At 35.5% G+C, this 10,831-nt stretch overlaps 1 protein-coding gene across 1 annotated transcript; it reads right to left on the bottom strand.

Moving 5' to 3' along the window:
* Window positions 1-1,176: 1,176 nt before the first annotated feature.
* LOC106155401 (transmembrane 9 superfamily member 3) lies at window positions 1,177-10,388 on the bottom strand. Its single transcript, XM_013530221.2, has 15 exons — window positions 10,177-10,388; window positions 8,555-8,750; window positions 8,090-8,212; window positions 7,256-7,416; window positions 6,862-6,939; window positions 6,329-6,460; window positions 5,825-5,991; window positions 5,377-5,471; window positions 4,970-5,100; window positions 4,535-4,674; window positions 4,102-4,170; window positions 3,703-3,849; window positions 3,381-3,464; window positions 2,913-2,989; window positions 1,177-2,708 (listed from the first exon to the last, which is right to left on the bottom strand). The coding sequence occupies exons 1-15, from the start codon at window positions 10,255-10,257 to the stop codon at window positions 2,641-2,643; spliced, it is 1,749 nt and encodes a 582-aa protein (XP_013385675.1). The 5' UTR covers window positions 10,258-10,388; the 3' UTR covers window positions 1,177-2,640.
* Between the last annotated feature and the right edge of the window lie 443 nt (window positions 10,389-10,831).

Consider the following 10,831-nt stretch of genomic DNA (forward strand, 5'->3'; position numbering starts at 1 on the left):
GCAAAATATGTCCCTATTCCAGAACAAATCAGATCCTATTGTGCCATTGTTATTATTGTGTGGACTGATATTTGTACCAGTGATATGACTTGACTGCATAAGAATATTCTATTTTATCCGTTACCAAGCCACAGCAATATTGTCAGTATTATTACATTTAGTTCTCTGTACTAGTAAGGTGTTTTTAAATTGATATTTGACAGTAGGATTTAATCTCTTTTTAACTCAGGCCTTTGAGCCTTTTACATTTGCTTCTGTGGCACAGCTTGGATCAACCATCATCATGTGTGAGTGTGTGAATTGTACATTTTAGTTTGTAAATGGTCCAGTGAAATGTTAACTGCAATTGTTTATATAAATACTTATACACCACAAACATGTATGTAATTTACGCAGATTTACATTAGGTAGCCTTTCTGCAAATGTTGTAAATAGTTACATTATTATATGGATAGTGACATAAGTGAACATCTAGTGATCTTTACAACTTTTAGTTAATTCAGACCCTCTTCTTTGCCTTTCCTACCATTTCTCCATTGGAGGATCTGAAGAGGACTTCATATCAGATTCTCCAAAACTGGACTTGTTTGAAATGATGCCATTTCTCTGAAAGTGACATCTTGTCAGAAATCTAACCATCTTTCCAAAATTAAAGTCTTGTTGGAGTTGCTACCATGCCTCTAAAACCATACTTGTTCAACAATACTAAATTACAAATGCTGATGCAGGCAATACTGATATTTGAAAGAGACGGTTTCATTCCCAAATTTACTAAAGAGCTGGTAGGAGAGGAAAAGAGAGTCTTGATTGTTTCAGATAATATGTTTGAACTCACTGTGTGAGTGTTACATTGTATACTTAAGGGAGTCATTTAAGACAAATATCTGAATAACACCTTAGGATCTCAGAGCAGAGCAGCTGAAGTCTGCCTGACAAATTCAAATGGCAATCTAGGCTCACCTCACTATGTAAAATTTCTACAAAATACAACACAATAAATTATCAATTTCATTTTCTTGTCAAGACGATTTTACCATGTTAAAAATTCAAGAGTTGTAGGATATTTTGTTTTATGAGCATGTTCAGATTATTCAGAGAAAGTATTGAACAGCATTTTCCTACATCAAAGTTGGCACTTAGCTGTCATGCTACAAAATAATGACGCAGACACATCAGTCAGATCAAAGACACTTTCACTTGTTATTATATGATATTTCCTTTCATTAAGTAGGGCACTTTTAGCCGAGCAATTATGATCATGTGCTTCAGAGTGACCTGGTGCATTTCCCGAGCAGGCCACATTTTCCAGGGCAACTTCTTCACTGGTACAAGAGCAGGTTTGTCAGAACCTTAATGACAATTTCCTGCTTCCCACATTCAAAGCTGCCCTTGTCATCACCTTTGTTTGTCCTGAGAGTGGGGATCTACCATTATTCTGGGGGATCTTTTCTGCTTTAGGAGGTAAATAACATTTTACCAGATGTCTGCTCTTGTAAAATATCTAACACGCATATTTGTTAAAGGATCTTTGTACACACGTTTGCATGATCACAACAGTAGAGCATTTCAGCACTTAACACGAGATCCCTTGTTACACCAATCACAACATTCCATCAATGGGTTTTGTTACAAGAAAACACTTCAGTCTTTTGGAGGTTTCACATGTAATGTAGGACAGATGGCATTCACACAAAGGTCAAAATTATATGAATACTCGGTCATCAAATACGCAAAACATCTCTTTCATAATATTAAATGTATTTAATACCACTGAATACAAAAGTTATATTCAGACAATACAGCTATCACCTGATAATATATAAGTATGTCTATGCATTTTCTCCAGACTGCAGATAATCACTCTCTAGTGAAAGAAGTCGGGGGAATGTTAACAAGTCCAATGTCTAATGCAACAGGCGATGGATATCACAATCATTTCAAGTCACTGACATTTACTAGATCTGCCTTTTGCTTTATCATTAGGCAAAGCATTTCTATTATCAGTTTTAAAACATACATTCACAAGAACTACAGAAAATAATGATAATAACATACTAGATGTACACATTCCCCTTTGAACACCTATTTACAAATACTTGTTTTTTTATTGTGGACAGAACTCTCTTTGTTCCAGAGATAGAAATATAAAGCATGGCTTGTTTTTCTCCAGACAAGGTAGGACCTAATTATTGCACCAGAGCTGGCACACAAGCTACATACTAAGCCATCCATTCTCTCCAACATTTCCTCACAGATTCCCAGTTGTCTGTTTATGAGCAGAATTTCATCCCCTTACCCTCCACCTAGAGTGTTGGATGCAGCAAGATACCGACAGCCACAGGAACCATTGTTTTATGAAACCCTGGGATGCTGACAGCTACTTTGTAAATCACTCCCAGCAAATTCAGAGTCAGAATGCTGACAGCCTCCCAGGGGCCATTATAGTCAGTATCAGTATCTCAGCATCTTGCTGTGAAGTAATGTCCTAACCTTGAGCAGCTGTGTCTGCCATTGCTAGTAACATCTTTCACCCAAGCACCAGGATTTTCTTCCTCCTCCTCCTCTATTAATATACAATAACCACAGGGTGTCCCTGCCTTTGGTTGTATAAATATATATAGTTCCTCTGCATAACTGCCCTCAGTCAATTTTCACTGTGGAGTAAATCTTCCTGACAAACATACTCGTTCCAGCATACCCAACTACCCCTGAAAGACAACATGGAAAAGACTAATTGAATATGTCATCATTTTCTAGAGCTATGTTCCTTTACAAATCTGTCAAACGCTTTCCATCAGGTACCATAAATTCGAGACAAATCAGTCTTCCTACTCTTTAAGCCTTCTATATTTAACTTAAAAGATAAAGTCAACATTATACCATATCAGAAAAGACCCTTTTTTTTCACTCACCACACATAAGCCCCAGGGTCATGCTAAACAGAGCCATGTAACCAAAGTAAAAGGTGGTTTGGAACAGCCCATACATTCTGGAATACAAGTGAATAATTGTTTAACACAAAACACAAATCAATCTTTTTTGGATTTCTGGTACATATCAACATTTTCTGAACTTCAACACAATCACATTTAAATACATAAAAGATTAGTAAAAATGTATTGCAAAAGTGCTTTATCAAATATGCTTTAGAAACTCCCATAATCAATCTCATAAAATATCTTAACCCACAACAGTACCGATGTGCGTTCACTGCAATAAGCAGTAAGGCTTTTAACATCTATCGACTATTAACTCAAAAACTTTGCTGAAGTCATAAAGATGACAAAAATTGATGTCAGTGAAAGTTAATTAACTTATCACAAAAGATAGTGATACACTACTGGATGAATTGGAACATAGACTCTATAAATTGAACTTACTTTGTTTTGAAGAAGTAATAATAAAAAGAATACATATAAACATATACAGATGTTGATGCAGCTGCTAGGAAACTTGTCCACTGCCTAAAATAGAAGAAATGAAATATAAAAGTACAAGCGAAAAATTAAATACTTGGTTAAAAACTTAAAAACAAAATTGACATTTATTTTAATTTTTGATAAGTAACAGATTTATAAGTAAAACACAAAAGAAAAATCCTTAACAAAATGACTGGACAAGAAGTGTCACAGCATCATAGCTGACCACCACTTTCAGACCATTTCTATTTCAGGCCAGACCAAAGGGATCTATGGATCTTACCATCTATAATCCTCTGCATTCAGTAAAAAGTATGTACAGACAATGGTCACACAGACTGTCACCACCATTAGGATTAAAAACACCAGCAACATGAAACCATACACATAGTAGATCTTGTATGCCCAGAATGAAGTGAAAATGAAATACCTGAAAGGATACAAAAAGTTAGCCATGAAATGAAGAAATATACTAACATTAAGTTTACAGGTTATTTTTCCTGGAAAATCAAATTTTAGTTTAATTTACAATGACTGGGTGTCATAAGAGAGAAGGAAAAAACATGCTTCACATATTTCCATGACCCATTATTAAATATCTCTCTTGCATCTTTCCAATATCTTTAAAAAAAACATTATTTACATTCATAAATGACAGTGACAGTTCCTCTTTTATACTTACATTTCAATGAAGATAGACCCAAAGGGCAGGACACCTCCTAAGATGACTATCACAGCAGGCTCCATAAACCTGTAAAGAAAAGTTGGGTACAGTAACATTAAAATGCTGTCATCTGAGATTACATCGGGCAAATGACTTCACAGTTTAAGCTTCTATTCTCAAAATCCTAGCACTAGGTTTTATAAGATTTTTTTAATCATCCATTTTATACATCCAGCAACTGTAATTTTCCATCACCATGCTTACATGAAATTACCATGCATCGTCAATCTCAGCTTTCAGAGTTATGGCATATTACTACATAAATTTTACTTTCAATTTGTACATCAATTGCACATCTTCTATGAATTTACATGTCATATATTTTCAATTGTACCACAAAACAAAAATGCCATAATTTATACAACATGATGCACATAGAAGTTATACTTACCATTTCTTCTCTGGTATTGGTCTGGGAACGGCATTAATTCTACATGGGTAGTTAGGCTGTCCAGACATATTGCGTCCCAACACTGTTCCCACCAGAGTAAGGGGGAGGATGACAAATATACATATACATGTGACGGCAACCTGGAACATACAAAAAACAGTAATCAAATCTATAGAAAGTAACAGTCAGGATGATTCATCTTTGCACATCATCTCAAAATATTGCTAAAATGCAGCTCAAATTAATTACTAATGGTATGTTTGCATGATCACTCAGGATTACAATTGCGTTGGAACAAAGTTTCTTCACAGCCATTTGCTCAAAGCGAGCTGGGTGAGTATCATCATTGTGATCACAAGCTAGCCCCTGCCCCTCCATATGTTATAATAACAACCACTAAGGCAATATTGTCAGTAAGTGACTAGTGCAACTCACCATGGTTCCAAATGGGATGGCTCTGGATGCATGGTAGTAGATGGCAATGAAGTTGATGAAGAAGGCAGTACCGCACACCATGAAGGGTAACAAAAATGCACTCAGCAACATCTGCTTGATCCAAACTTTGCCTGCAACAAGGGATACAGGAGCATTACTTCATTAGTACATACCACTGAATTTAAAAGCAGCAAAAAATAATCAGCTTATCTTAACAGAGTCATGAGAACATCTACAGCCAGTTTAAATTGGGCCAAAAATATGCTAGGCAAATTATGTACTGCACTGTGCTGCAGTGTATAAGAACCACTTCACTTCTCCACTTTTACACACTCTGTTCACAAGTCTTCGCCAAACACCGGACCTTCCTGATACTATCAAAACATTGTTTAATTAGGCTTCCTTACCTCCCATTCTGGCATACAGACCACCACCAAAGTAGCCGTTGATAGGAGACGTGGCAGCATACACAAATATTGCAGTGCTAAGTAGTGAACCTCGCCTGTAATGATACAAAATTGGAATTTAAATGGCTGCATTCGAAGATCATTACTAACCTCATTTTCACTTCAAACTCTAGCATATTTGAAAAATATATTTTGAAGAATTATGTTACTGATAATAAATCAGAGATGAAAGTGGACCCTTGAAAAATACTGAAAGCACAAGTTCTGAAGGCATGAAACTATATGTGGGGTGCTCATGGAGCAAATATTTGGATTTCCAGATATATCCAAAAGCCTTTTTATCTCTGATAAATTTTGTCTTGACATTTCATCTGTTGTTTTAAATCCACTCCAAACTTCAACACATACTGTTGGCACATTTTGGTAAAACAAAGCTTGCATTACTTACTCAGTGTAAAGCTCTCCCAAAAGAGCAAAAATGATTACAGAAAGTGTGACAATGCAGACTTGATATCCTGAACCAATCAGGGCAGAGAATAATAGTGGGTGCGAGGCTGGTCTGAAAACATCACCGTGGACTTGCTTCCAACCATACTCATCTCCAAGATCACGTTCCTGGAAAATGAAGTTGGAGCGTGACCCAATGTGTACAAAATCAATCAATTAACATAAATCTCTATCTCTCTCGTCTTGTCCTCAACCCCTTCCTTCTGTCTCTCCTGCAAACCTAATAGCTTCTTTATTGAGATCAAAAGAAACAACTTTCTTCAAAGAAAAATTTACATTTATATAACTATCCTTTCCAGTCACACTATTTTATCCATTTGTTTATGGCCATTCCTCCATAAATTTCTGCTGCATTCTTGAATCCCGAGAAGAAAACTGTGTCAATCATGAAACAGAAAGGCATTTTTTAGCAGTTTTAGTTCTAATAATAACAACAACAACATACCATGTCATCCATCTCTTCATCCTTGCTATATCTGGCATAGTCCTTCCTCAATGTCCTCATCAGAATCATACTGACCAGACCGACCAGGAAGATGACCATCATGAAGGAGTTGAATATGGAGAACCAGTGGATCTGAAATACAAACCTTGATCTTATTTGCAAACTCTCAAGAATATGGAAACTTAAAACTTAGATATGAAAGAATTAAATGTCATTCAAACTTACACTGAGATGCTATTTAAAGATTTTTAAAACCATTTAAGGCTAATGATCTAATTCTATTTATACGAGGCAGTTCACCCATTTAGGTGTATTCATAGATAATGAGGTAAAACGAAGTAAATTCTGGAGAAAAGTTATGATAGTACTGTCAGCTTCCTGCTACAACTGCAATCTTGATAAAAAGTAAGGCTTTTTATCACATTACTTGTCTGCAGTATTGTTTACAGTGACAACTTGGTAATATGCTTAAATAATCAAACAATTAAAATAATCAATCAAAATAACAAGTAGAGTTTTGCCAATTTTCTTACCCTGTGTTGGAAGAAGTTTGGATCCAGATATTTGTCAAATCTATCATCAAATTTCACAGTAGAAGCAACCCATTTCACCTGGAAATATTGACATAAACCAAGTTAATCTCTTATCAAATATGTAATGTATGTATTCACAAAGACAGCTGACTTGATCAAACATGTCCATGTGGAATGTGAGTCTGTCATAGCATGAGCACAATATTGGGTAATTGACTTCCTTTTGATAAATATCAAAACTGTTATGTTAACCAAAAGGTTCTATTCAACAATTTCCATACAATACATTCTCATAAAAGGCATATACCCATAAAAATCAAAAGGCAAAAAAAAATACACTAAACATTTTCATATCATAACGTAAAAGTTGCATTTTCACAATCAGAATAGTTACCTCATATGAAAATGGTATTTTGGCTCCAGGTTCTAATTTCACCTTGGCCTCACTGGTGAGGTTGACATCAACAATCTGGTTTGTATTGTAGCCAATATCAAACTTTTTATGTGTCCAGATGTAGTAGCCATCTCCACCTTCATCAACATCTCCAACTATGCCTGAAAGAGAGAGAGAAGAAACCTAAGAACATATACAGAAAACAAACACCAAATTCATCAAACATGAACCAATACTATGGAAGGCTCATAAAATCTGCAGTGGAAGCAATCTTATTATCAACAATATTTCAACTTCATAACACCAAATTCATCACTACATATCTCACAAAATGGTACCTCTCTTGTAATAAATCACTAGAAAAGGGTGACAAAGAGTTACGATGTTTTTACAAAGTAAAATGTTGTAGAACTGCCACAGTCGGACTGCAAAAAATTATAGGGATAAAACATTTAAGTAACTAAGATTTCAATTCCATGAACACTACTGTAAAATTGTGCGACCAATGTATATTTAATATTATCAAATAACAATTTCAAATAATACTGACCTTGTATAGATATATTAACAAAGACAGGTTATTTTAGTTTGATCAAGTCAAGCCACCAGCAAATTGGGTAATATGAAGCGGTACTCTACCCTACACAGCCTTGAACACATTAAAACTGTCTACAAACTAAGGTTAGTTTTTAAATCCAATTTCAGTTAACTAGTTGCAAGGAGGCAAAAGTTAGTTCGACCTATGGAAAACACATTAAAAAAAGCTGATAACCCTGCAATTTCACGGTGACATTCTAAATTCGGTTTTAAATTAAGACGTTTCTGGTTTCTTACCCCATATAGGCAAATCATCAATGTACATCTGATACCAGTAGTGGTTCTTTACTGCATACACAAATGCCTGGTATTTCTCTTCTGATAGAGTAACACTGCAGTAAGTGGTCTTAGGTTTGTTGACTAAAATATGTATATAAGTATGTTAAATGTATTGATGAAATTTGCATTCCACATAATTCAAGTTAAAAGGAAAAGACTTTTATAGTCCTAGTTAAAATGTATAAGTCCTTTAAGGCATAACATTGTCACAATTCTAAAAGTCACACATGGGATGCATATTCATAGCATGACTGGATGATCAATTTAATGCCTAGGGCTATTCAATGACTGCAATGCAAATATTCCACTAATTAGACTAGTGCTTCATTTCATGCCAACAGACAACTGAAGGGTTGAAAACTGATAAAATTATTCTATTCAAGAACTGCAATTTGTACGTGATATACTAGTTTATATACATACCCCTGAAGTCAATGTCTAATCCACTGTACTCCAGCTCCACTCCCTGCAAAGCCTCCCCCAGAGTCTCGTGGTAGTGGCCTATGGTCTCCTTGGGCCCACCACAGAATGGCAGGGAGAAATACTCATAGGTCTCCTGTCTGTTGTGGTAGGGCCCCACTGTGTTCATCCATAGGACCACTTCTTCTCCTTCCTCGTACTGAAAGTTGAATGAACCATACTGTACAACATAAGTTGATAATACTACTTTTTTCTACTCTTTTAAATACCGAGGCCAAATTACAATATAAATTATGTCTTTATCTACTATAATTATCTTTCTCCATATTTTAGAACATAAAGATAACATCAGCTGTGAGCCATATGTCAACCCTCAATCCTTATATTACATAGTTATCAGGGCAAGATGGATTGATGTATGATGCAAGCAGAAACAACACCTGATGGGGTTACAACTATAAGAAAATAGCACAGGTTACCCGAGATGGATGTGAGAACTTATCCAAATATCATTCCATCTACACATATCAGTATTCATCTGAAGGTGACATGTGTCTTTAGTCTTATCAGCGACTGGACAAACATCTTTTGTTTTCTGTATTCAAGGAGATAAAGTTCACCCTTTCTGGGAATCATCTTACTAATACTCACGCCTTGTTTAGCAAAATATCATAACGTATTCTTTCTATCAACTGAACTATACTTTCAAACATTAGAGGATTAAACCCCAGCTGGATACAAATGAATCTAGTCCAAATATCAATTTCTCAATTGTGATAGCAAAATATTTGCAGGGGTCAACTTCTACTATCAATTAAATTTACCTACACTTGAAAAGTGAAGGCAATGAATTTACCTTTGCATACAATGAAAACCATACAACCATTTCTACTATGGCATTTGCTGGTAAGTGTTTGGAAAAGAATAGGCCAAATAACACCTACGTGCAAGAAAAATGACTTCAGCTTTTAGACTTCAAACAACCAAGACTAAAATTTTGTTCGTGAAGAAAATCACAACATGATATTAAGTGCTCCTGATCATTGGGAACCTTCCTTTCCTTGCTTAAAGTTTTAGTTAACACTTTATGCAGTCTTTCTGCATTTCAAATTTGTGCAATGGTGTCTGATATGAAGCTCAGTTTTGCTCAAGGTTGGGATTCAAAGAATTTGGACTTACCACAATTTACACAATTGCCCACTTCATATCCACGCTGGCAAATATTAAATATTAAATAGTGCCATCTCTTCAGTCTCAGATTTGGGAGTGCAGATTTTTTAATACATTTACGAAGTACGGTATTGTCTGTGCATGGTAATATGAATTCTCAACAAAAGAAGTACAATCCATTTCAGTACCACCAAAGGTACGATACCCTGCATCACTTTCACATTTCTGGGACTGGTAACTATGGCTAATTTACCGGCGTTACTACATAATAAGGTGATGATTTACTCCTTGCCATAAATTCAAATCAACGCAGTTGCATGACTTATGTCTTTACATTAAGAAAACAAAATTACGCATTTTCTATAGAAAAAGAGTCACAGTTTTCAATATCGGAAAAGGGTAAAAAGTTACTTTCTAATCTTCGACTGCATATTTTCATGGAGGGGCGTACTTACTGTGTGGCTATGTTCATCTCCATGAGAGCATCGTAAGAAGATGAGCACGCAAAAAACTATTCTCAAATGACAATACTTCATATCAAGGTGCCAGATGTCAGCATATGTGCGTTGACTGAATAAGATTTTTCTCGATTTCTAGGTCGTCAGCTACCTCTGCAAGCAATTCCAATATGGCGACTTAGCTAGCCACGTCAAAGACTACTTCGCGGATAATTCACAACACGGCAGAAGGTGGCGGTAGTGTGCGCATAAAAATGCATTGATGATAATTAAAGTCTGCTTCCTTTATTATGATAAACATTAATTTCTAAAAATAAATGTTAGAATCATTAATCTAATTTTTTCCAAAATTAAACAATGTACTGAACAATTAGAACTAAATTAGTACAACTGTGTAAAGTGAGGTGGAGGGTATCACTGAAACTGGTTTTAAAAAATCTTTCTTAGATTTGCACACACTCTGATGTTGATTTTGTTTCAACTCAGAGTGATAATTTGTGCACTCTTTGGTGAAGGTTTATTTCCATGTTACATTGAAGTTTACGTTAACTTGCAGGGGGGGGGGCACTTTGATCCTAAGAGATTAGCATTTTCCAAGCGTCAAGCTGGTTGCTCTTTGTCAAGCATTTTATTTCATCAGATGTGGAATATT

Source organism: Lingula anatina, chromosome 2 (genome assembly GCF_051362555.1).
Source record: "Lingula anatina isolate TDL-2025a chromosome 2, LinAna3.0, whole genome shotgun sequence".
NCBI classification, from domain to species: domain Eukaryota; kingdom Metazoa; phylum Brachiopoda; class Lingulata; order Lingulida; family Lingulidae; genus Lingula; species Lingula anatina.